At 56.5% G+C, this 25,418-nt stretch overlaps 2 protein-coding genes and 2 long non-coding RNA genes across 5 annotated transcripts; 3 read left to right on the top strand and 1 right to left on the bottom strand.

Moving 5' to 3' along the window:
* The first annotated feature begins 2,134 nt into the window (after positions 1 to 2,134).
* Positions 2,135 to 7,460, top strand: SPATA2L (spermatogenesis associated 2 like). 2 transcript variants are annotated; one of them, XM_024233158.2, is made up of 3 exons: positions 2,135 to 2,520; positions 2,914 to 3,217; positions 5,513 to 7,460. In XM_024233158.2, the coding sequence occupies exons 2-3, from the start codon at positions 2,915 to 2,917 to the stop codon at positions 6,482 to 6,484; spliced, it is 1,275 nt and encodes a 424-aa protein (XP_024088926.1). In that variant the 5' UTR covers positions 2,135 to 2,520; position 2,914; the 3' UTR covers positions 6,485 to 7,460. The 2 variants fall into 2 exon arrangements, with proteins under 2 accessions (XP_024088926.1, XP_024088927.1); XM_024233159.2 differs by having other exon boundaries at positions 2,438 to 2,657.
* A 2-nt stretch (positions 7,461 to 7,462) lies between these two features.
* Positions 7,463 to 17,385, bottom strand: CDK10 (cyclin dependent kinase 10). The gene is made up of 13 exons (XM_002826772.6): positions 17,255 to 17,385; positions 14,709 to 14,781; positions 13,411 to 13,482; positions 12,492 to 12,594; positions 12,152 to 12,233; positions 11,754 to 11,821; positions 10,937 to 10,989; positions 10,781 to 10,850; positions 10,014 to 10,073; positions 9,509 to 9,632; positions 8,810 to 8,949; positions 8,528 to 8,580; positions 7,463 to 8,223 (listed from the first exon to the last, which is right to left on the bottom strand). The coding sequence occupies exons 1-13, from the start codon at positions 17,339 to 17,341 to the stop codon at positions 8,126 to 8,128; spliced, it is 1,083 nt and encodes a 360-aa protein (XP_002826818.2). The 5' UTR covers positions 17,342 to 17,385; the 3' UTR covers positions 7,463 to 8,125.
* Positions 9,627 to 15,554, top strand: LOC134760438 (uncharacterized). Its single transcript, XR_010137871.1, has 2 exons — positions 9,627 to 10,549; positions 11,693 to 15,554. It is a non-coding gene; the product is annotated as an uncharacterized LOC134760438 (long non-coding RNA).
* Positions 17,386 to 17,463: 78 nt separating the features above from the next.
* On the top strand, positions 17,464 to 21,675 carry LOC129050875 (uncharacterized). Its single transcript, XR_008514763.2, has 3 exons — positions 17,464 to 17,605; positions 18,450 to 20,228; positions 21,359 to 21,675. It is a non-coding gene; the product is annotated as an uncharacterized LOC129050875 (long non-coding RNA).
* The last annotated feature ends 3,743 nt before the right edge of the window (positions 21,676 to 25,418 follow it).

Raw genomic sequence — 25,418 nt, 5'->3', positions numbered from 1 at the left:
CTATTTCCAAAAAAGCCCCAAGAATAGGCTCCAGGTGAATGTGAATTGCAGGTGGAAGTTGCAGCCCAAAACCTCCGCACAGGGCCGCGTGGCCTTCTAATCTAGTGGCTGGGTTCTGAGGGTGTGTTAGTCCGTCCCCATGCTGCTGTAAATAGCTGCCTGAGGCTGGATAATTTATAAAGAAAAGAGGTTTAATTGACTCATAGTTCCGCATGGCTGGGGAAGCCCTCAGGAAACTTACAATCATGGCAGAAGGCGTCTCCTCACAGGGCGACAGGAGCAAGAATGAGCGCGAGCAAAGGGGAGAACCCCTTATAAAACCATCGGATCTCGTGGAATTCACTATCACGAGAACAGCATGGAGGATGCTGCCCCCATAATTATTTCCACCTGGTCCTGCCCCGACCTGTGGGATTATAATTCAAGATGAGATTTTGGGTGTGGACACAGAGCCAAACCATATCAGAGGTCAAGGATCTGAAGACAAGGCTGGGGTATGGCATGTTTATGATTTAGCCTTGGAATTCATTCCACATCAGTTCTTTTTTTTTTTTTTTTTTTTTTTTTTTGAGACGGAGTCTCGCTCTGTCGCCCAGGCTGGAGTGCAGTGGCGCGATCTTGGCTCACTGCAAGCTCCGCCTCGTGGGTTCACACCATTCTCCTGCCTCAGCCTCCAGAGTAGCTGGGACTACAGGCGCCCGCCACCACGCCCAGCTAATTTTTTTGTGTTTTTAGTAGAGACAGGGTTTCACCGTGTTCGCCAGGATGGTCTCGATCTCCTGACCTCGCGATCCGCCCACCTCGGCCTCCCAAAGTGCTGGGATTACAGGCGTGAGCCATCGCGTCCGGCCCATTCCACATCAGTTCTATTCCATGGGTTGAGGCAGATGCAAAAACCCACCCAGGCCCATGGGAGGAGAGCTAGGCCCACTGCTGGATGTACAGACTGGTGCCGCCAAATTCAGTGAGGACAAAGGCAGAACAGTTACCTCCACCGTCCTCTGCATCAGAAGAAGAATAAAGATGAGGCTTAAGAAGTTAGCTGTCCTGAGGACTGGTGTGGACCCATGGTGGCACTGCGCACTAAGGCTGGGTTCAGTAAACAGTAAGTAAAAGAGCTCCCTGTCCAGAGGTGGCCACCTAGATAACTCAGGGACATCCACCGACTCCATCACAATTTTTTTTCCAGACAGTCTCGCTCTGTCGCCCAGGCTGGAGTGCAGTGGCACGATCTTAGCTCACTGCAACCGCAACCTCTGCCTCCCGGGTTCAAGTAATTCTCCTGCCTCAGCCTCCCAAGTAGCTGGGCTTACAGACATGTGCCACCACGCCCGGCTAATTTTTGTATTTTTAATAGAGACGGGGTTTCACCATGTTGGCCAGGCTGGTCTTGAACTCCTGACCTCAGGTGATCCGCCCGCCTCGGCCTCTCAAAGTGCTGGGATTACAGGCCTGAGCCCCCGCGCCCGGCCGTGATCACAGTATTTCTAAGATGCCAGCGGGGAACTGCCAGGTAAAAATTCTAAGAAAAAGCAGGGACCTCGCCGCCCAGGCCCAGGAAAAGTTTCAACAAACTTGGGCCTTGGTTTTGGTGGCCTGGAGAGGTGAGGGACACAGACGTAAAGGAGCACAGCCTGGGCAATGCGAGAAAGTGGCTTTAGCACAGAACAGAGGAACCCGAGCGAAGAAAACGTCTCTGGGAAGTCGTGGCCCAGATTTAGCCTGGATGGATCCGCGGCCCAGGTCAGCTTTTAGCCTAGAGAGGGGGCGGCTTCGCCCTGCCTCAGAGACCCACCCAGACGATGCTCTCAAGGGCTGCAGACGGCAAGTGCAGGAGGCCGGGAAGCGGAGCCAGCATAAACAGAATCTGAGGTCCCCCCATCCACCTGAGGCTGCTGTTTCAGACGAGGCTGAAAGGCTTGTCCCTGCGCCCACCTTATGTGCCGCGGGCCCCTCCCGCAAGGGGATGGCCCCGCCCCACACGGGAGGCCCGCCCCCGGGTCCGGCCAATCCCCGCCAGGTAATGCAGGTGGCCCCGCCCCGCAGGAACGGCTCTTCCCAGGATCCAGCCAATCCCTGCCAGGTAATGCCGGTGGCCCCACCCCACAGGGGACGAGCCCGCGCACCTGCTTCCCCTCGGCCGGGGCGCCTGAGGCTGGGTCCCTGTCTCGTGGGGAGGAGCGGCCCAGGCACAACGTTCACTGAGCGCCTGCCATGAGCCCGCAGCCCTCGGCCCAGGGGCGTCGTGAACGATACCGGTCCCGTGAGGAGACGGGCGACGCGGTGACAGGAGGCTCTCGGGGTGCCTCGCGCAGGTGCTGGGACGGGCTGGACACCTCCTCCTCCCCTTTCACTAGGCCCCGCCCCTCCTAAACTACTCGGAGGCGGGGCCTGTGCCAAGCCCCGCCCCCAGCGTCACGGCCGCGGACCCCGGGCGGAGCCGACTCCCGGCGGAAGCGCGCGGCGCGCGGGGAGGCCCGAACTGATCGGCGGCGGTCGGAGACCGCTGGGGACAGACAGGTAGCGCCGTCACCCGCGGGGTTCGCAGCTCCATCTGCCGGGCGACGGGGCTCTGGTCGGGAGAGGGCTCTGAGGGCGGAAGCGCGTCTCTAGAGAAGGGTGCGGTCGATAACCGGGGGCGCCCCTGGAAGGCCGAGGTACCCAGGCTGGAGGGAAGGGCTGGAGGTGCGGGGGCGCTCAGCTGGAGGGGCCTGGATCGCTGGGTGGGCGGGCAGCTGATGGGCCCGAGGTCTCCAGGGTACGGGGTGCCGAATATACCGGGGGCGCCCAGCCGCTGGGGGCGGGGTCTCCAGGCTCGACGGGTCCTGGGGACGCTGGGTGGGGGCTCGGGGAGAGCGCGGCTGGCTGGGCGCGGCCTTAGATCCCTGAACCCCCGACCCCCGCCCGCCGCAGGATGGGCAGCAGCTCCCTGTCCGAGGACTACCGCCTGTGCCTGGAGCGCGAGCTGCGACGGGGCCGCGCGGGCGTGTGCGGGGACCCCTCGCTGCGTGCGGTGCTCTGGCAGATCCTGGTGGAGGATTTCGACCTGCACGGGGCGCTGCAGGACGACGCGCTGGCGCTGCTCACCGACGGGCTGTGGGGCCGCGCCGACCTGGCGCCCGCGCTACGCGGCCTGGCCCGCGCCTTCGAGCTGCTGGAGCTCGCCGCGGTGCACCTGTACCTGCTGCCCTGGAGGAAGGAGTTCACCACCATCAAGGTAGGCGCCAGGCCAGGAGAAGCGCGCCCCTCGTCCTGGCCTGCCGGTCGCCGGGCCGTCGACCATGGGGGACCACGCCTGTCGGGACAGAGGGGCTTCAAGTGTCCTCAGTGCCCGGTGGGCTTCTCAAGGCTCCGAGCGCTGAGGGGTCGTGGGCGTGTGGGGGCACCCACTCCTAGGGCTGAGAACATGGGGTGGGCGAGGGCAGGCTTGGGTGCTGCCTACGGGGTCCTGCCCTGAGAGTTTGCGTCAGTGTCTTCCCTAAGAGGCCTCGCGGCCCCAGTTGCCATGGAAATCTTAGGACGGGGGCACAGAAGGGACTTGAGTTCCCATGGTCATCCTAATTCCTCCAGGATATGAGCCAATCCCATTTGCAGAGAAGGCCGCCGAGGCTGGGAGGACTGCAGATGGGTGCATCCCTGTGAAGTCTCAGGGCTGGGCTCAGACCTAGTGAACTCCTCGGCCTGGGGCGGGAGGCTGTGCCCAGGGCTGGCCTGGCCTCTCTAGGTGAGCTCTTGGCGGCAGGAGGGGGCAGGGCCGCTGGGAGCTCTGAGCTAATTCGGAAGAGTAGGAAGCCGATGACGTCATTGGGCACGTGGGCGAGCTACGCCTCCGCCGGTTGCCATGCCAGCGGCAGCCTCTGCGCGGCTCCCCGGGGACACCTGCTGGTCGGAGGGGCCGGGACTTTCATTCATGAGAGAGAACGCACAGACCCGCCCTTGAGGCCTCCCGGGGGGCGGGGCGGGGAAATAACCGGCTTCAGTGCCGGGCAGCCCTGGTTTGGACCTAATTCTGCTGCCTCCTGGCCGCGAGGCCTTGGCCGAGTTAGCTAATCTCTGTCAGCCCCTTTCCTCCTCTGAGACAGCGACACAGGAACAGTCCAGTTCATGGGGCCAGAGGAATGAATCGAAGCCCCGAGCTCAGTGCTGCAGGCACTGGGTGCTCCACACGTGGGCCGTGTCCTGGCATTAGATGCTGGGAGTCCCGCAGTTAGGGAATTTGAGAGTCAGGAGGCGCTCTCAGTGATTGTCCTGAGCTCCTTTAGTTCTTCACCTAAGTGTAGGCGAGAAAGCACTCACCCTTGGCCGGGCGCGGTGGCTCACGCCTGTAATCCCAGCACTTTGGGAGGCCGAGGTGGGCAGATCACGAGGTTAGGAGTTCGACACCAGCCTAACCAACATGGTGAAACCCCGTCTCTATTAAAAAATACAAAAATTCGCTGCTGCAAGACTATAATGGAAAAAAAGTTCAGAACAACACGTTTAAGAGGCTACCTGTCTAGCTTTGGTTAGAGACCTTACAAAGAGGTGAAAAAAAAGGGGGGGCTACCTCATACGAGGGGCAAACAAAATCTGTATTTGGGTTTGCAAAACAAACACCTGGGCAAGTATATTCAAAACTAATTAGATTAGGCCATCTCCAGGGGTGAAGGGAGCGGTGGGACCCAGAAGACAGTGGAATTTCTCAGTACAGGGGCTCTTTATCTTGTTCTGATTCGTGAGCCAGGTTAATGTATTAGTTGTTTTTTCCATTAAATTTAAGAAATTCGGCCAGGTGCGGTGGCTCACACCTGTAATCCCAGCACTTTGGGAGGCCAAGGTGGGTGGATCATGAGGTCAAGAGATCAAGACCTTCCTGGTCAACATGGTGAAACTCGGTCTCTACTAAATATACAAAAATTAGTGGGGCGTGGTGGCGCGCACCTGTAATCTCAGCTACTCGGGAGGCTGAGGCAGGAAGATCGCTTGAACCTGGGAGGAGGAGGTTGTAGTGAGCCGAGATCGCGCCACTGCACTCCAGACAGAGCGAGATTCTGTCTCAAAAAAAATTCTAGGCCGGGTACAGTGGCTCATGCCTGTAATCCCAGCACTTTGGGAGCTCAAGGCGGGCGGATCACTTGAGGTCAGGAGTTCGAGACCAGCATGGCCAACATGGTGAAACCCTGTCTCTACTAAAAATATGAAAACTAGCCAGGTGTGGTGGTGGGTGCCTGTATCCCAGCTACTCGGGAGGCTGAGGCAGGAGAATTGCTTGAACCTGGGAGGCAGAGGCTGCAGTGAGCTGAGATGGAGCCACTGCACTCCAGCCTGGATGACAGAGCGAGACTCTGTATTAAAAAAAAAAAAAAAATTATCATGTTTGGGCCTGGCCCAGACTGGCTAAGCCTAGTCTCTGGGGTTGGATCTGAGCATCAGAAGCTGCCAAGGCCTGAGCCAACCGATCCCGGACCCACTGTACCCTAGGGTCTGGCCTAGGGGAGGGTGGGCAGCCACTGACCGGGCCGCTCCCTTGCAGACCTTCTCCGGGGGCTACGTGCACGTGCTGAAGGGTGTGCTCTCAGACGACCTCCTCCTGAAGAGCTTCCAGAAGATGGGCTACGTGCGCAGGGACAGCCATCGGCTCATGGTGGCCGCCCTGCCCCCTGCCTGCCAGCTGGTGCAGGTGGCCCTGGGCTGCTTCGCCCTCCGGCTGGAGTGTGAGATCCTGGGCGAGGTGCTGGCCCAGCTGGGCACCAGTGTGCTGCCAGCTGAGGAGCTGCTGCAGGCACGGCGTGCCAGTGGGGACGTGGCCTCCTGTGTGGCCTGGCTGCAGCAGCGACTGGCCCAGGATGAGGAGCCGCCACCCCTGCCCCCCCGAGGCTCCCCTGCTGCTTACAGGGCCCCACTGGACCTATACCGGGACCTGCAGGAGGACGAGGGGTCGGAGGACGCCAGCCTGTACGGGGAGCCGTCACCAGGCCCTGACTCACCGTCAGCGGAGCTGGCCTACAGGTCGCCACTCTGGGAGCAGAGTGCCAAACTCTGGGGCACTGGGGGCCGGGCCTGGGAGCCCCCAGCTGAGGAGCTGCCGCAGGCCAGCAGCCCACCGTATGGGGCCTTGGAGGAGGGGCTGGAACCCGAACCCTCTGCCTTCTCCTTCCTCTCTCTGCGCCGTGAGCTGAGTAGGCCTGGGGACCTGGCCACCCCTGAAAGCTCTGCAGGGGCCAGCCCGAGGCGTATTCGGGCAGAGGGGGTACCAGCCTCAGCCTATAGGTCTGTCTCTGAGCCCCCAGGCTACCAGGCACACAGCTGCCTGTCCCCTGGCGCCCTGCCCACCCTCTGCTGCGACACCTGTCGCCAGCTGCACGCTGCCCACTGTGCAGCCCTGCCCGCCTGCCGTCCGGGCCACTCGCTGCGTGTGCTGCTTGGCGACGCCCAGCGGCGCTTGTGGCTACAGCGTGCACAGATGGACACTCTGCTCTACAACAGCCCCGGGGCCCGGCCCTAGGCCAGCTGGGCCCCAGGTCAAGGGCTCTTGGGAGACAGCTCCCGTGGTGCTTCTCTTTGCTGGGGAGGGGTCTGGGCCTCTGGTTGCCTTGTCCCTGGGGGAGTCCTGGGCACAGCAGGGGGTTGGAGAGTCCAGGCCAACCCCTGCTGGAGGTGGGACTCTGTATATGGAAGGCTCCGAGGGCAGCAGGCCTAAGCCGGCCAGCAAGGAGCCTTTCCACATTTCCCGACCCTCGGAACCCAGATGCAAGCCCACATGTGCTGGGTGGAGGGGTCCAGCCTGTTCCAGCCAGTGCCTGAACCTGTCCCTGAGAAGGACCCCTGTGCCCCAAGGCCTGTAGCTCCCGGCCCGCTCCCTGCAGTACAGAGTACGGGGCTCAGGACTTGGGGGTCCTCCACGTGTCCCAGGGATTCTCCACACGAGTGTCCTCAAGGGCCTGTGGGTGACACCAAGCTCCCCCGCCCCAAGCTCTGCTGGGGCCAATCTGCGGGGCTCTGCCGGGTGCACAGCTGACCTGGCTTTGGGGACCCCGGCCCTCCCCTCGGGTGTCACAGCAGCTGGGCCCACAGACAGGAAATGACCTGACCTCAAACCAGATGTAGAGGTGCACGAGAGCCGCAGGAACGGGCACTGGCTGACAGCTGGGAAGGCCCTGAGCGTCACTACTGCTGGGCGGAAGGGCCTGTGGGCAGCCCACCCAGGCGGATGGGTCTTGGTGGGTCCAGTGGTAATGGTGCCCCTGCCCTCCATTCCTTTGGGTGCAGCCCACAGGCTGGCGAGGAGGTGGCTCTGCCCTAACCTCGGGTCTGGCGAGGGAGGGGGCAGGGTGCATCCACTGTGACAGCCCCTCTGGGCCCACAACTCCCTCACCCTGGAAGCTGAGCCTGCTTTCCTGACCCTCTGCCCCACCCCCCTCCTCCCCAGAACACTCAGAGGGATGGTCAACATCAGAGCACATTAAACACTGGTGAAACCATGTCTGTTAAGAAAGCTTTTATCCAACAAGAGCCTATAGCTTCGCTCAGCGTCAGAGCCACGGCCTCCTGTTGGGTCCTCCATGTGGGGAGCAGGGATGCAGCTCAGCCTCCAGCCCAGGGCTCTCCTGGTAGTCTCGGGGTATCCTCAATTGTGGCTCCCACCCCATACCTTGTTCCTCTTGTCCTCATCTGGAGTCCTGCCAGGCCCACCTGGGGGTCCCCACAGCCGACCCATGCAAGGGACAGCCCCGGGCGACTGAGAAGGGATACGAAGGTCTTCTGGGCCCGCTCATCCCAGGCCAGCGTCCACCACAACTCAAGGACAGCGGGGGGACTGCACCCGCCACTCCTCCCAAGAAGCAGTGGTTGCACATTTCCAACATAGCGAGGAGGACCACATGAGACCCCTGCGGCCACGGATGGAGCCTCCAGGCCTGCCCTTCCAGGGTGCACGGGCTGGGAGCCCCCTGGCATCACCCGGCCTTTTTCTGGGGGCATCAGTGGGTCCAGGGCAGACAGTGGGAGGAAGTCAGTGGAGGATGGTCCCAGCCAAGGGGATGAGCTGGATCCTGGGCGCCTGGTCAGCCTGGCTCGCAGCACCCTTCACAGACACCACCGATCGGAAGACCTGGTGTGGGAATACAGGCGTGTGCCAGGCCCACCGTCAGGGTTTACAGCGCTTGCTCTGGCCCTCGGAGGTGGCCGGGGCGGCCCGCTTGTTGCGGTGGTGGGGAAAGGTCGGCATGAGCTCCGGCTCACAGGCTGCAGGGAAAAGGGTGGCTCAGTGCTGGGTGGGGCAGGGCCCCAGATAGGAGGAGCAGGCCCAGGTCTGAGTCCAGCTCTGCCTCTGGAGCTGGCCCTGGGCTGTCTGTGCCTCCACATGCCCCTGTTCTCTTACCCCAGAAAGGGTGTGCCATCAGTGAGGGCACCAGACCACTTCACCACCCACCCCGGGCAAAACGGGCTCCCAGCCATGCCCCTGCAGAGTGAGTCTGAGGAACCCTGCACAGTCACGTAGGGGCCCAGCCACGCCCCGCAGAGCGAGTCAGGAACCCTGCACACTCACGTAGGGGCTTCTCCTTGAAGTAGGAGCTCTCCAGGCAGTCCCCGGCCGTCGCCCTGGAGGAGGCAGCCTGCGTTAGTGCGACTCGTGAGTCCAGCTTCCTCATCTCCCACCCAGCTGAGCAGCCTGTGATTCAAATTCTCAAAGGAAGCCTGGTGGCCAGAAACCACTCCGAGCGGCTGTGCCTGGGGAGGGGCCTCTCCACCGCAGTGAGGCTGAGCTCTGGGAAACGGTCTGGACAGTGTGGGTGGTGGGGGTCCCCGCCCCCCGTGCGGAGATCAGCACCTTTTCTTAGGGTCGTACATGAACAGGAAGTGCAGCAGGCGCAGCCCGGCCTCCGACAGCCACGGGAACTTGTGCTTCAGGTTGTTGTAGGGCTGCTTCCGGAGGCTGTACTGGCCGACCAGCGGCAGCTTGGAAAAGCCCTACGGGAGGCAGGAGCTGAGGCACAGAGGGTGTGGCCACAGGCAGGGGCTGAGGGCCAGAGGGCATGGGCACAGGCAGGGGCTGCGGGGCACAGAGGGTGTGGGCACGGACGGGGACTGCGGGGCACAGAGGGTGTGGGCACGGACGGGGGCTGCGGGCAGAGGGTGTGGGCACGGACGGGGGCTGCGGGGCGCAGAGGGTGTGGGCACGGACGGGGGCTGCGGGGCGCAGAGGGTGTGGGCACGGACGGGGGCTGCGGGGCGCAGAGGGTGTGGGCACGGACGGGGGCTGCGGGGCGCAGAGGGTGTGGGCACGGACGGGGGCTGCGGGGCGCAGAGGGTGTGGGCACGGACGGGGGCTGCGGGGCGCAGAGGGTGTGGGCACGGACGGGGGCTGCGGGGCGCAGAGGGTGTGGGCACGGACGGGGGCTGCGGGGCGCAGAGGGTGTGGGCACGGACGGGGGCTGCGGGGCGCAGAGGGTGTGGGCACGGACGGGGGCTGCGGGGCGCAGAGGGTGTGGGCACGGACGGGGGCTGCGGGCCTGCCCAGGATGCCCACCGGCCAGATGTTCTCACTGGGCGTCCCTAGCAGCTGCACGATCAAGTCGATCTGGTGGATCTCAGAAGTGCCGGGGAGAAGGGGCCTGTGCGCCAGCAGCTCGGCCAGGATGCAGCCTACAGCCCTGCAGAGAACAGCGGACCTCACTGCAGCCAGACCTCTGCTGACCCTGCCAGCGTGAGGCACGCTGGGTCAGGGACACTGTGAAGGACAGGCAGGGACCACTGGCTCCCCTCCTGGGCCCCGCAGGCCTCCCGGGGTGACAAGGGCAGGGGCAGGCATGCCTCCTGCAGACCTCTGTGCTCCCGGCCTGAGAACAGCAAGCTAAGTTCTCACACCTCCTCCTGGGTTCCCAGGCTCAGGCCCACCTCCCTGGGAGTGGGAGGCTGGCAAAGACCCCAATGCACTCCTGCCCCTCCCCTGAGGCTGAGCTCAGGAACCAGGTGACCCAGCTCCTGTCCCAGCCCTTCCTGAGGCCCCAGGAGTGGTAATCATCTCTCCTCACCACATGTCGATGCTGGTGGTCTGCGTGCTGGTTCCCAACAGCAGTTCGGGGGCTCGGTACCTGCACACAGAAGCACCCACCTCAATACAGCCGGCTCCTCTCCCCCAGCCCAGGCCTCCACAGGACACAGCCTCCCTGAGAGCCTGTGGTGGCCTGGAAACCTGTCCCAACTTGGACCACCCTCTGCCCCAGGCCCTGCAGATCCAGGTGGCGCACACAGCAACAGCTGCCGAGGGCGAGAGCTGTCACGTGCGGCGGTGTCCTGAGAGTCACAGGGACCACGGACCCTCAGCACACAGCCACACCAGCCACTACCAACCCGTTCTCAGATGGGGAGTACACAACACTGGGGTCCTGACCTGGGTCTGACCAACTCTCATGTTCAGCCCTGGCTAAGCATGACCCTGTTCGGCTAAAAGTATCCAGGAGGAAGAACCAGGGAAAGCATGCAAGCTGCCCGTCCTTCAGTCTGTGAAGCAGCCTTCCCTCCAGAGATGGTTTCACGGCCACGGTGTGTTTCCAGCTCTGAAGGCGAGGTGTGTCTCATCTAGGCAGGCCCTTGATGCCACTGAGCCCGGCTCTCACCATTTTGTGGCACAGCCCTGCTGTGTCCTGGAGGCTGTCCTAGACCCAGCCTTTCTCAGCGTGCACAGACTCTGTAGCTTAACATTCCCAAGGCCACTTGCAGCTTCGGCCTGACATCCCCAAGGAGACCTCCACCAGGCAGGCCTGGTCCCCAGGGGCCACCATGCTTCAGAAGGACTTACCAGAGAGTGACCACCTTGGGGGTCATTGGCTTTACTGGGACACCATAGGCCCGGGCCAGGCCGAAATCCGCTGCAGCAGAAAGGGAAGCGTGTGTTGCCAAGTGAGGGCTGACAAGCTGCCATCTAGGGACAGGGCCTGGCCCAAGTTGCACCCACCTGTCTTCACACAACCCTTGTCAGTCATGAGCAAGTTGGAAACCTTCAGGTCCCTGCGATAGAAAAACAGTGGCAGGTGGCTCCCAGAGGGCCACGGGGGGCTGAGGTCTCCCCCACGGCACTGATGCCTGTAGACTTCCTGCACGTTTCCTCAGGTTTGGGCTTTTTAGTATCTTTTTTTTTTTTTGAGACGGAGTCTCGCTGTGTCGCCCAGGCTGGAGTGCAGTGGTGCGATCTCAGCTCACTGCAAACTCCGCCTCCCGGGTTCACGCCATTCTCCTGCCTCAGCCTCCCGAGTAGCTGGGACTACAGGCGCCGCCACCACGCCCGGCTCATATATATATATATTTTTTGTATTTTTAGTAGAGATGGGGTTTCACCGTGTTAGCCAGGATGGTCTCAATCTCCTGACCTCATGATCCGCCCGCCTCGGCCTCCCAAAGTGCTGGGATTACAGGCGTAAGCCACCGTGCCCGGCCTAGTATCTTTGTTTTTTTTTTCATTAACTCGTACATGCTGTTCATGTTTGGGCCTTTTAAAAATGGGAGTGCATGGCCGGGGGTGGTGGCTCTCACCTGTAATCCCAGCACTTTGGGAGGCCAAGGTGGGTGGATCACTTGAGCCCAAGTGTTTGAGACCAGCCTGGGCAACACAGAGAGACCCCTTCTCTATTTCAGAAAAAAACACAAATGGAGTGTGAGCAGCAGGCAGGCTGCTGCAGCTGGGAACCCTTGAGCTTTTAGTAACTTTCCACAGGGGCAGCAGAATCAGGCCTCAGCCGAATTTGTGCTTCCAACTCTGCCTAGCTGTCACCCACCTGTGGATAATGAAGTTCCTGTGCAGATACTGGAGGCCCCGGAGCACCTGCAGCACGATGCACTTGACCTGTGCAGAGGGTCAGAGGTACCAGTCAGGGTGAGCCTGCAGGGAAGCCCGGCTGGGCCCTGCCACACCCACACTGGCCAGCAGGACTAGCAGTCCCAACAGCCCAGGAAACCAGTGCCCTCACAAGGCTCTCGGCCCCGGGGCTGCCTACTCCCAGCAGATGCCCCCACCACAGGAATTCCACCTCATTGAAGCTCGCTGAGACAGTGTGAGGTGGAGGCAGAGGCAGCAGCAGCTCTGCAAGTCCCCAGGTGCCCTGTTTTGTTATAAATGTGCACCACAAGGGCCCATGAAGCCCATTCCCCCACCCCAGGCCCCTCTGCCACGCACCTGGGCCTCTGAGAAGGGTGTTGGCATATTCTCCAGGAGGCTGGCCAGGTCCTGCTCACAGTAACCCATCACCAGGAAGATGCTGGAAGAAACAGAAGATGCATGCCACCCTCCGGCCTTCTCCTAAAGGGTCAAAGTGGAGCCTCCCCTGCTGCAGGAGGGGACATGGACAGGACAACCTGTGTTCCCCTCAGACAACAGGCTGAGCCAGGCGGTGAGGTGGGGTCATCTCTTCTCTGACAACCTCATGCCCAGTGACACTCAGTCCTCGCTCTGTGCAACACCTCTAGCCCAAGATACATGCTCCCTAGGGCCCGATGCAGACCAGGAGACCCCGTACCTCTCCAGGTGGTTCCCCACAACCACCTCCTTCAGCTCCACGATGTTTGGATGACGCAGGCGGAGCAGCAGCGTGATCTCCCGCAAGCTGCTGATGGGGATGCCTGGGGAGGGAGGCGGCCTCAGCGAGCCCCACCCCAGTGATAGCGGGGAAGCCCCAACCCCGGCCACTCTTGGGCTTCACGAACACCTGATACCAGGTGCTGCAGTGTCCCCACCTCAGGGAGAATCGGGGCGACCCCAATAAGCATTTTTTTTTTTTTTTTTGAGATGGAGTTTCGCTCGTTGCCCAGGCTGGAGTGCAATGGCGCCATCTCGGCTCACTGCAACCTCTGCCTCCCGGGTTCAAGCAATTCTCCTGCCTCAGCCTCCCTAGTAGCTGGGATTACAGGCACGCACCACCACGCCCTGCTAATTTTGTATTTTTAGTAGAGATGGGGTTTCTCCATGTTGGTCAGGCTGGTCTCGAACTCCCGACCTCAGGTGATCCCCTACCTCAGGTGATCCCCTGCCTCAGCCTCCCAAAGTGCTGGGATTACAGGCGTGAGCCACCGCCCCCGGCCCAATAAGCACTGTTAACTCTTCCTTGACCAAATACGAATTGGCACCTCTCTAACCACCGTGGACATCCATCTGGGGCATGGCAGGTGCTGGGGGTGGAGGGGACGGCAGAGTTGAGCCTGCAGTGAGGTGGCCTCACCAGACAGGAGGTAGGAGGAGATGGAGACCGCAGAGCCCTCCTGGCAGACAGCTGAGGCTGCATGTAGACCTGGGGGTGACGTGCTGGGCCACACCAGAACCCTCCCAGAGGCTGGCCCCCCCTACAACCACCGTGCAGTCGCTCTGAGGAAACTTCAGGTAACTCACATCCTTCTGCCTCCTCCCAGTGCGAGGTCCCAACACCCCATTTTCCTGCTCACCATCCTTCTCCTTGTCCATCCGCACCTTCTTCAGCGCGACAATCTCATCTGTCTGGGTGTCCCGGGCCCGATCTAGAATGGAAACGCATTGGTGATATCATCTCGATGCCCCTCGTGGGCTCCCTAGCGCTGCACGGGAGCCTCTCCCTGAGCCACAGGGGTCCCCGTTCTTTCCTCTGACAACCTCACGCCCAGTGACACTCAGACCCCACTCTGTGCAACACCCCTAGCCTGAGACGCGTGCTTCCTGGGGCGTTTCCTCATTTGAACTGGGCAGGGGGTGCCCAACTTTGCTCTGTGCTGGACCCTGGCCTCCAGCTACTCAGTTCTGTGGCTCCAGGCTCTCCGTGTTCTCCTTAGCATGCAGATCACTGCTTTGTGCTCTCTTGTAATGTCCTAAAAGCAAATAAGGTACTCTATGCAGAAAAAAGCAAACCTTATTTTGTGTGAAGATGGCTCTACAAAACATCGTGCTAATGTGTGCAGCTTCCAGAATGACCTACGCCAATTTCACAGCTGTTATAAGCTTCAGTTGTGTGTGGTGTTTTTGGTTTTTTTGAGACAGGGTCTCACTCTGTTGCCAAGCCTGGAGTGCAGTGGCGCGATCACAGCTCACTGCAGCCTCAAACTCCTAGGCTTGGCCGGGTGCAGTGGCTCACACCTGTAATCCCAGTACTTTGGGAGGCTGAGGCAGGAGGATCATTTGAGCCCAGAAGTTCAAGACCAGCCTGGGCAACACAGGGAGATCCCATCTCTACCAAAAATTTAAAAATTAGCTGGGTGTGCTTATGCACTCTTGTGGTCCCAGATACTCAGGAGGCTGAGGTGGGAGGATCACTTGAGCCTAGGAAGTCGAGGCTGCAGTGAACTATGATTATGCCACTGCACTCCAGTCTGGGCAATAGAGCAAGACCCATCTCAAAAACAAACGAAAAGAAAAAATACTTGGGCTCAGGTGACTCCTCCAGAGTTGCTGAGGTTATAGACATGAGCACCGTGTCCAGCTCCTGCTGCTTCTGGAAAGTTCTGTATTTTATTTCTCTAACAGTTCTTTCTACTCTGCAGTGACACATTTGGATTATGGGCATTAGCAACCGGATGCTTACGTTTATCCAGAAATGGTATAACGTTTGTGATAACTACATCAGGAATTGAAGTTCCTGAACAAGTTTCTGCCCTGGTTCAGAGCTCAGGGTCTGAGTCCCTTCCAGCCCCGACGCGGCTGCTGCTTCGACAATCTCGTCCCACACTGTCACAGCCACGAGCTGCGGCTACACGTCCTGGCCTTGGCCACTCACACACAATGCCGTAGGTACCCTCTCCAATGCGGTTCAGCTTCTCAAACTCCTTCACACTCCGGCATCGTCCCAGCTGAAAGAGAAGGGTGTTGCCAGTGTGGAAATTTGGCAGCTGATGGAACAACTGAGGAAATTTCAAGTGGAATTTGTAACAGGGAGCCCACTCACGTCTTGCTCACCAAACAGAAAGGCAACCACACGTTTGGGCTTTTTTTTTTCCTTTTTTTGAAACTGAGTCTCGCTCTGTTGCCCAGGCTGGAGTGCAGTGGCAAGATCTCGGTTCACTGCAACCTCCGCCTCCTGGGTTCAAGTGATTCTCCGGCCTCAGCCTCCTGAGTAGCTGGGATTACAGGCATGTGCCACCACAACCGGCTAATTTTCTATTTTTAGTAGAGATGGGTTTTCACCATGTTGGCCAGGCTGGTCTTGAGCTCCTGACCTCTAGTGATCTGCCCGCCTTGGCCTCCCAAAGTGCTGGGATTACAAGCGTGAGCCACCGCGCCCGGCCTCTTGGGCTTTTCTGATGAGAAAAGGTGGTGACGATACTGGGCCAATGCTTTGAAAGAAATATCAGAGGCGGCCACTTACATACTCCCTTTCAATCCCACATACAAAAATACATCTGTGGCAGAGGCTGCTGTCCCAGCATCCCTGTATCACTACCTCCTGTAAGTTATGAAACGCTACCCAGTGGCATCTGGCCTTGGGATGTGAGCTGAAGGGACCGTGTGACTTCCAGGTGAAAGGAAGCTTTCACCTCTCCTCACCTCAGTGACGGGAAGAAAAAACGGAACCAGAATGCCTGACCCACCTGTGCAAACCAACTGCTTCTCTCCAGAATATTAGGGGAGAGTGAAAAAAGGCATCATCTTACTTGAGGCCCTGTATTTTGGGGTCTCTGAACTAGTAGAGTCTGTATCCTTCTCCATGGATCTAAGAAGCACATGTAGGCCGGGCGCAGTGGCTCACGCCTGTAATCCCAGCACTTTAGCAGGCTGAGATGGGTGGATCACGAGGTCAGGAGATCTAGACCACCCTGGCTAACGGGTGAAACCCTGTCTCTACTAAAAATATGAAAAAATTAGCCGGGCGTGGTGGCAGGTGCCTGTAGTCCCAGCTACTTGGGAGGCTGAGGCAGGAGGATGGTGTGAACCTGGGAGGTGGAGCTTGCAGTGAGCCGAGAATGTGCCACTGCACTCCAGCCTGGGTGACAGAGTGAGACTCTATCTCAAAAAAAAAAAAAAAAAAAAAAAAAAAATCACACGTAGCAAGGTTTGAAACCTCACAGCCCCCATTTCTCGGCTTCCCGGCTTCCCTTCTCTTAACCCTCAGTCTCAAACCTGGGCTCAAGCAATCCTCCCACCTCAGCCTCCCGGATTGCTGAGATTACAGGTGTGAGCCACTGGCCGCATTTGTCCTCAGTCTGATTCGTTCCTGACACCTGGGGACCGAGTCAGAAGCATCTGGCCTGGCACTCACTGATGGCCTAGTCTCAACCTCCCTTTCCCGCCTTAATCCCCTTTCTCACATCCTCTGCTTGTGCTCTTCTCGACACCCTTCTTATTTTTGGGTGTCCAAATCCTTGTCACACTTCCTGAACTCAAAGAAATGCCAGGCCAGGCTGGGCGCGGTGGCTCACGCCTGTAATTCCAGCACTTGGGAGGCCGAGGCGGGAAGATCACTTGAGCCCAGGAGGCTGACGATGCACTGAGCCGTGATCACGCCACTGCATTCTAGCCTGGGCGAGAGCGCGAGACCCTGTCTCAAAAAGACGAAAAAAAGGAAAGGCCAACTCACTACTTCACCCCAGAGTCCAGCACACGGCTCTCAACGCGGTGAGCGCCTGCTGCACGTCTGGATGAGCAAAGTGTGGCTCCTGTTGTCATCCAGCCACGATCTGTTAATGATTCTTACTGAACACGTGGCTTGGTCTCCCAGAGCAGCAGCCAGCAGTTAAAACACACACCAGCGGCCAAAGTTCAGGCCTCTCCGCCCCCACCTGCCGTGCACCTGGGCAACATCGCCCAACGCCCCGAAGCTCCCTCCTGGTCTCTGCAGAGGAAGGCACCGGCACCTCGGCAAGGGCCGCGCCCAGGGCTCGCGTGAAGCCGCCAGGCAGCGCCGGACCCCGCTCGATGCAGCCCAAGCCCAGCGGGAGCCTTCAAGCTCCAACTCGTCGCGCGAGTAAATTTTCCCCAGAAACAAGTGGCTCGCGGCTCAGCCTGCAAAGCCCAGCCCGGGCGGTGAACTCAGCAGCGCCCGAGCTGGAGCCCGGAGCCTGCTCTTCCCACGTCGCGGGCCCGTCTCTCCGCGGGTGCGAGGCATCCCTGAGCCCGCCCCGGCCCCCCAGATCTCCGGGGACCGGCTGTCGGGGTCCCGAGCCCGCCCCGCCCCGGCTCCCGCCCCCGCCGCGGGGAACTCTGGGACTGTCGTGCCCGCCCGTGACAGAAGCCTCGGAGCGGCAGCGCGACACGAGGCTCCCCAGACCGAGCCGAGCAGTGCCGCTAGAGAGGCGGGCAGAGCTGCCCGGGTGGCACCCTGCGCACCCTGTGTTCCGGAGGCACCGTGAAGAAGCCCTCCTTACGAATACACTTCAGACGGATCTGCTCGGACTCTAGATCCGGCTCCGCCATGCCGAGCGCGGGCCCCGCCTCTCTTGCGCGCAGGCGCAGACGCGGACGGCCCCGCGGCGCAGGCGCGAAAGCCCCTCCCTGGGCTTCCTCTCCTTAGCAACGGTTACCAAGAGACGCTCCCGCGGGTCCGCCCTAGGCGCTCGGCTCCAGGGACCGGCTCCGACTGCTGCAGTTCGGGCCTTATTTTAGGGTGAAGCCCGGGCACCCGACCCGGCTGCGCTGTAGTGGGAGGCCACGGCGATTATCCAGGTGAAGCTCTTCCAGGTGAGAGGGGGTCCCCCAGGTAAGAAGGTCCTCCAGAGTCCTTCATGTGAGGAGGTCCTTCATGTGAGGAGGTCCTCCAGGTGGGGGGGAAGGTCCTCCAGGTGAGAAGATCCTCTAGGTGGGGGGGGGTCTCCCACGTGGGGGGTCCTCCAGGTAAGAGGATCCTCTAGGTGGGGGGTCCCCCAGGTGAGAGGATCCTCTAGGTGGGGGGGGGGTTCCCCAGGTGAGGGGTCCTGCAGGTGAGAGGATCCTCTAGGTGGGGGGAGGGGTCCCCAGGTGAGGGGCCCTCCAGGTAAGAGGATCCTCCAGTTGAGAGGGTCCTCCAGGTGAGAGGGTCCTCCAGGAGAGGGGGTCCCCCAGGTAAGAGGGTCCTCCAGGTGATAGGGTCCTCCAGATGAGGGGGTCCCCCAGGTAAAAGGGTCCTCCAGTTGGGAGTCCTTCAGGTGGGGCGGTCCTCCAGGTGAGAGGGTCCACCAGGTGAGAGGTGAAGGTCCTCCAGGTGAGGGTCAGGTCACTTGGTCCAGGGATGTGGCTTCAGCAGGCATTTGGGTGCCTCCTCTGTGTTCAGCACATGGGGACTCCGGGAGACTGAAGGAAACAAGTGCTGATATCCATGCTGTCAAGTTCTGTGACAGAAATAAGCAGGAGCAAGTGAAAGACAGGAGAGAAGCTCTGTGAGGGGTGGCATTCAAGCTTAGCTTCTGGGTGGGAAGAGGCAGCTATGTCTGCATTCCCTAACAAGGTTTGACAAAGTAGATACCTCCCCTCACTCATGGAAGACCTGACTTCCAAGGCTGGTAGAAGCTGCTCTCACAGGCATCTGCCTCTCCAATCTCTTTCACAGCCCAGCCCTGGAAGGTGGAAGAAGAAAAGTTGACGTGGAATGTTTAGGAAGCGCTGTTGGTCCAGGTCCAGGATCGGGGCAGCCAGCATGTCCTCTAATCTGGCTTCACTGTTGAAATCCAGTCGAGCACACAGGGCCCAAACCACTGCGAGACCAGCTCGGTTCGGCCCAAACCACTGCCCACTGCGAGACCAGCTCGGTCGGGCCCAAACCACTGCAAGACCAGCTCGGTTGGGCCCAAACCACTGCCCACTGCCGAGACCACCTCGGTCGGGCCCAAACCACTGCCCACTGCTGAGACCAGCTCGGTCGGGCCCAAACCACTGCCCACTGCGAGATCAGCTCGGTCGTGGAGACCCTAACCCAGTGGCACTAGAGGAATTAAAGATACACACACAGAAATATAGGGTGTGGAGTGGGAAATCAGGGGTCTCACAGCCCTCGAAGCTGAAAGCCTCAAACAGAGATTTACCCACATATTTACTGACAGCAAACCAGTGATAAGCATTGTTTCTATAGATTGTAGATTAACTAAAAGCATTTCTTACGGGAAATAAAGGGTTAGGCCAAAATAAAGGGATGGGTCTGGCTGGTTATCTGCAGCAGAGTGACAGATTGCTCATGCTATTATTTGTGGTTCAGGAACTCCTTTAAGCGGTTTTCCGCCCTGGGTGGGCCAGGTGTTTCTTGCCCTCATTCCAGCCTGGGAGTCATGGCCATCACGAGCATGCCACAGTGCTGCAGAATTTTGTTTACGGCCAGTTTTGGGGCCAGTTGATGGCCAGATTTGGGGGCCTGTTCCCAACAGCCCACAGCCAGACCTAGACTCCATTCAGATTGGTTTTGATCAGCACGTAGAAAATGGGGGAGTGTGGTATAGAAAATCGGGGTGTTGGCCGGGCTTTGTGGCTCACGCCTGTAATCCCAGCACTCCGGGAGGCCGAGGCCGGCGGATCATGAGGTCAGGAGATAGAGACCATCCTGGCTAACACAGTGAAACCCCATCTCCACTAAAAAATACAAAAAATTAGCCAGGCATGGTGGCGGGCGCCTGTAGTCACAGCTACTCTGGAGGCTGAGGCAGGAGAATGGTGTGAACCCGCGGGGCGGAGCTTGCAGTGAGCCAAGATCACACCACTACACTCCAGCCTGGGCGACAGAGTGAGACTCTGTCTCAAAAAAAAAAAAAAGAAAAGAAAATGCGGGTGTTGTGACCAGGCACGGTGGCTCCTGCCTATAATCCCAAGACTTTGGGAGGCCGAGGTAGGCAGATCACTTGAGGTCAGGAGCTCGAGACCAGCCTGGCCAACATGGTGAAACCCCATCTCTACTAAAACTAACAAAATTAGCTGGGTGTGGTGGTGGTTGCCTGTAGTCCCAGGTACTCGGGAGGCTGAGGCAGGAGAATCACTTGAACCCGGAAGGCGGAGGTTGCAGTGAGCCGAGATCCGCCACTGCACTCCAGCCTGGGTAACAGAATGAGACTTTGTGAAAGGAAGGAAGGGGGGGAGGGAGGAAAATAGAGGGAAGAAAAAAGAAAGAAAACAAAAAAAGAGCGCGGGGAGAGAACAATCCTAGAAAACTGATACAGGCTGTGTTCCTCTGAAGTCTATACCCAGCAGGCAGGCATGAAAGTGGTTTATGTATATAAATAGGTTACCATTATTCTCTTCTGAGGTTTAAGTTGTCTAGCTTTCGTTCACAGAGCTTTAAGAAAAGCACAGCTTTGGCCGGGCGCGGTGGCTCATGCCTGTAATCCCAGCACTTTCGGAGGCCGAGGTGGGTGGATCATGAGGTCAGGAGTTCGAGACTAGCCTGGCCAACATGGTGAAATGCATCTCTACTAAAAATACAAAAAAATGAGCTGGCCATAGTGGTGCACACCAATAATCCCAGCTACTTGGGAGGCTGAGGCACGAGAATCACTTGAACCCAGGAGGCAGAGGTTGCAGTGAACTGATACCACGCCACTGCCTGGGTGACAGAGTGAGACCCTGTCTCAAAAAACAAATAAACAAACATAAAAAGAGAAAATAATAAAAGTTGAAAAACCTTAGGCAAGGCTAGAATCTAATAACAGGTATACTATAGTTTATTTTGAAACATAATTTTTCTCTCTCTAGTCTCCTATTTTTACCAAAGTGAAATCAGATAGTACTGATTTGTTTTCAAAATAAGTTTTAGTCTTATTGTACTTGGCCTGGTTATTTGTATAAACTGTAGCAAGAATAAATATTTACCATGTAGGCTTTTTTTTTTTTTTTTTTGAGACAGAGTCTTGCTCTGTCGCCCAGGCTGGAGTGCAGTGTTGCGATCTCGGCTCACTGCAAGCTCCGCCTCCCAGGTTCACGCCATTCTCCTGCCTCAACCTCCGGAGTAGCTGGGACTACAGACGCCCGCCACCACGCCCGGCTAATTTTTTTTGTATTTTTAGTAGAGATGGGGTTTCACCATGTTAGCCAGGATAGTCGCGATCTCCTGACCTCGTGATCTGCCCGCCTTGGCCTCCCAAAGTGCTGGGATTACAGGCGTGAGCCACCACGCCTGGCCACAACAATTATATCATTGAGAAAATTATGCCAGTTGGGTAAGATCTGATCTAGCCAAACCCCCTTTGACCTTTAGCCTTCAAGCTGCCTTCAGTTATTCTTGGGCTAGCTTTGGGAGACATTTATAGTTTAAATGATAATAGCCCCTCCCCAAAACTCAACTGTATTTGTAAAACTAATGAGGGGCCACCAGGCTAGGGAGAGGAGAGGAGCCTGAATTCTGCTAAGATGTAGACATAAACAATTATCAGCCATTATTCCAGAGGTCCTGCAGATAACAATGCTATTGTAACCTAAGACTGGCCTTTGGCGGTATCTCTCAAGGGTTTTTTGCATGTCTGATACCTACGGCTCCAACAGGACCCACTGACTGATGATGGCTCCACCTGGACCTGCCAACTACTCCTGTAGCCCCATCCAGAAGTGATTCAGCACACGGGAGGACCCTGTCTCACACCCTACGATGGCCCCCGGCCCCCGCAACCCATCAGCAGCAAGCACCCACTGCCTAGCTACCCCACCCCTTCCCCCAAACTACCTTTGGAAAACCCTAGTCCCCGAATTCTTGGGGAGACTGATTTCAGTAATCATCAAATTCTGGTCTCCCATTCACTTGTCTCTGTGTGAATTAAACCCTTTCTCGATTGCAGTTTCCCTACCTTGATACACTGGCTCCATCGGGGCAAGAAGAATCCACTGGGTGGATACAGTGTGAAGCCAGTTTTCCCAAGGGCTTTGATGAGCACTGTAAGTCAACACTGATTCCTTAAAGCAGTCTGTTTATATTTGAAAGCATGCCATTCCAGTCAAAGCCTTGGTAAAAGATGCAGTGTCTCTATGTCCTATTACAAGAGAAAACAGATTGTTACTGCACATGTGCACATCATTATACTGACATTCGAATACAAATAAGGGAAAGGAGAGGGAAAAGTTTTTCTTTTTTTTTTTTTAAATAGTGCTCACAAATAGTTCCCAATTTTTGGAGAAATCAGAAAGAAATATGCTACTCAAGCAAAATATAAGAAACAAAAAAGAAAACAGAAATATGTTCCAAATCTTCCTCACAGGAGTGTACTTTGCTCAATTACTAAAAGCTGCAAATAGCTCAAAGTTAAAAAAGTTTTCGGCTGGGCGCAGTGGCTCACACCTGTAATCCCAGCACTTTGGGAGGCCAAGGCGGGCAGATCACGAGGTCAGGAGATCAAGACCATCCTGGCTAACACGGTGAAACCCCGTCTCTACTAAAAATACAAAAAATTAGCCAGGCAAGGTGGCAGGCGCCTGTGGTCCCAGCTACTCGGGAGGCTGAGGCAGGAAAATGGCGTGAACCCGGGAGGCGGAGCTTGCAGTGAGCCAAGATCGCGCCACTACACTCCAGCACTCCAGCCTGGGTGATAGCGAGACTCCGTCTCAAAAAAAAAAAGTTTTCTTGGTTCTGAAAGAACAGAAAGAATCAGTAATGTTTTAAGCAAAAACGTAAAAAGATAATTTCAGTCTTATATTAGTTTAGTCCATAAAATTAACTCTTGTTTTGCCCAATATTGGATGAACAATCCTCATGAATATAGCAGCTCTCAATGAGAGTGTTGGAAGTTTTTTGCTCTATTCCAATGGCACAATCTCTAAAGTGATCAGAAACTTACACTGAAAAGTACCTCGGAGTTCTATAGCTGTTTATAAACTGCTCTATAAAAGGATCAAAGTAAAACAACAATTGTGGATGACAAAAGACTTAGAACAGCCGCAGTTAAAGACATAATTGAGGCCGGGCACAGTGGCTCATGCCTGCAATCCCAGCACTTTGGGAGGCCAAGGGGGGCGGATAACTTGAGGTCAGGAGTTTGAGACCTCCCTGGCTAACATGGCAAAACCCTGTCTTGGCTGGGTGCAGTGGCGCACACCTATAATCCCAGCACTTTGGGAGACTGAGGCGGGTGGATCACTTGAGGTAAGGAGTTTGAGGCAAGCCCGATCAACATGGTGAAACCCTGTCTCTACTAAAAAAATGCAAAGTTAGCCAGGCATGGTGGTGTATGCCTGTAATCCCAGCTACTTGGGAGGCTGAGGCAGGAAAATTGCTTGAACTCAGGAAGTGGAGGTTTCAGTGAGCCAAGATCGTGCCATTGCACTCCAAACCTGGGCAACAAAAGCAAAACTGTCTCGAAAAAATAAAAAAGAAACCCCGTCTCTACTAAAAATACAAAAATTATCTGGCTGTGGTAGCATGTGCCTGCAGTCCAGCTACTCTGGAGGCTGAGGTATGAGAATCGCTTGAACCCAGCAGGCAGAGGTTGCAGTGAGCCAAGATTGCACCACTGCACTCCAGCCTGGGCCACAGAGCAAGACTCTGTCTCAGAAAAAAGAAAAAAAAAAAGGCATAATTGACAAGCAAATTTGGTTACTTATGTGGCGTTACAACAATTTTACATAATAATCATAATTACTACTAATACCATATACTAAGATGTATCAGAATCACAGGCATCTCCTACAATTTTGGAACACACACTAACAACGCATTTATATAAATATAATCCCAAGAAAAACACCATTTTACCTTTAACAATGCTTCCTGTATGATTTCATTATACCAAATAAGCCATATATCTCTTTTTGGACTTCAGGGGACCTAATATCAAAAAATTGCCAGGCGCAGTGGCTCATGCCTGTAATCCCAGCACCACGGGAGGCCGGGCATGGCGGCTCACACCTGTAATCCCAGCACTGTGGGAGGCTGGGTGCGGTGGCTCACGCCTGTAATCCCAGCACTTTGGGAGGCCGAGGCGGGTGGATCATGAGATCAGGAGATTGAGACCATCCTGGCTAACACAGTGAAACCCTGTCTCTACTAAAAAATACAAAAAAATTAGCTGGGCATGGTGGTGGGCACCTGTAGTCCCAGCTACTGGAGAGACTGAGACAGGAGAATGGTATGAACCCGGGAGGCGGAGCTTGCAGTGAGCTGAGATTGTGCCACTGCACTCCGGACTCGGTGACAGAGCAAGACTCTGTCTCAAAAAGAAAAAAAAATACAAAAATTAGCCGGGTGTGGTGGTGGGCACCTGTAGTTCCAGCTACTTGGGAGGCTGAGGCAGGAGAATCGCTTGAACCTGGGAGGTGGAGGTTGCAGTGAGCTGAGACTGTGCCACTGCACTCCAGCTGGGGCAACAGAGTGAGACTCCATCAGACACACACACACAAAAAAATCAATGAGGACTGAAGAAAGAATTTGATTTTGTAAAGTTTGTCAAATATAAAAAGTGTTTTTTTTTTTTTTTTGAGACAGAGTCTCGCTCTGTCGCCCAGGCAGTGGTGCAATCTCGGCTCACTGCAAGCTCCGCCTCCCGGGTTCACGCCATTCTCCTGCCTCAGTCTCCCAAGTAGCTGGGACTACAGGTGCCTGCAACCACGCCCAGCTAATTTTTTGTATTTTCAGTAGAGACAGGGTTTCACCATGTTAGCTAGGACGGTCTTGATCTCCTGACCTCTTGATTCGCCTGCCTTGGCCTCCCAAAGTGCTGGGATTACAGGTGTGAGCCACCGTGCCTGGCCTAGAAAAAGTTTTAAAACGGTTGCTATCACTAAATAGGATCACAGGTCATTGTAAAATAAGGCATTCACTTAGCTACAGTGATAACTCACAGATTTCTCTTTTTTTATTTTCTTATTTTTTTTCTGTTTTTACCTTTCTTATGGTGCTGAGATAACTCAAAGATTTAAAAAAAATGTGGAAACCTTTATTCTTTGAGGGAGTTTCTCAAAAGATAAACACAGCATAAGGCCAATTAAATCTCTCTAAAATTTTATAAACAAATCTATTAAATTGTAATCATCTTGACCATAAGATATAATTTTCAGGCTGGGTGTGGTGGCTCATGCCTGTAATCCTAGCACTTTGGGAGGCCAAGGCAGGCAGATCACTTGAGGTCAGGAGTTCAAGACCAGCCTGACCAACATGGCAAAACCTCATCTCTACTAAAAATACAAAAAGTAGCCAGGTGTGGTGGTGTGTGTCTGTGATCCCAGCTACTTGGGAGGCTGAGCCAGGAGAATTGCTTGAACCTGGGAGGTGGAGACTGCAGTGAGCCAAGATCACACCACTGCACTTCAGCCTGGGTGACAGAACAAGACTCCATCTAAAAAAATAAAAATAAAAAAATAAGGCCGCACCACTGTACTCCAGCCTAGGCAACAAGAGCGAAACTCCGTCTCAAAAACAAAAACAAGAAAATTTCCATAACTATTTTTATAACTTTTTTTTTAATTAAAGAGTGGGTTAATGCTCCAAGAAAGCATTGTTATTCTGACACAGGCCAAAATTGCACCACTGTACACTCCAGCCCAGACAACAAAGCAAGACTCCATCTTAAAGAAAAAAAAAAAACCTTTTTACAAACTTTATGAAAACGTACACAAACCA

Source organism: Pongo abelii, chromosome 18, assembly GCF_028885655.2.
Source record: "Pongo abelii isolate AG06213 chromosome 18, NHGRI_mPonAbe1-v2.0_pri, whole genome shotgun sequence".
In the NCBI taxonomy this organism is placed as follows: Eukaryota; Metazoa; Chordata; class Mammalia; order Primates; family Hominidae; genus Pongo; species Pongo abelii.
This window is presented reverse-complemented; position numbering and strand designations above follow the sequence as displayed.

Bases quoted from the DNA above. Each gene is read 5' to 3' on its own strand.
- SPATA2L (XM_024233158.2), top strand. From the start codon at position 2,915: ATGGGCAGCAGCTCCCTGTCCGAGGACTACCGCCTGTGCCTGGAGCGC. The intron at 3,218-5,512 runs GTAGGCGCCAGG...GCTCCCTTGCAG, and splicing joins AGGAGTTCACCACCATCAAG to ACCTTCTCCGGGGGCTACGT.
- CDK10 (XM_002826772.6), bottom strand. From the start codon at position 17,341: ATGGCGGAGCCGGATCTAGAGTCCGAGCAGATCCGTCTGAAGTGTATT. The intron at 13,483-14,708 runs GTGAGTGGCCAA...TTTCCATTCTAG, and splicing joins GGGTACCTACGGCATTGTGT to ATCGGGCCCGGGACACCCAG. The intron at 10,074-10,780 runs GTAAGTCCTTCT...TTCTGTGTGCAG, and splicing joins CCCAAGGTGGTCACTCTCTG to GTACCGAGCCCCCGAACTGC.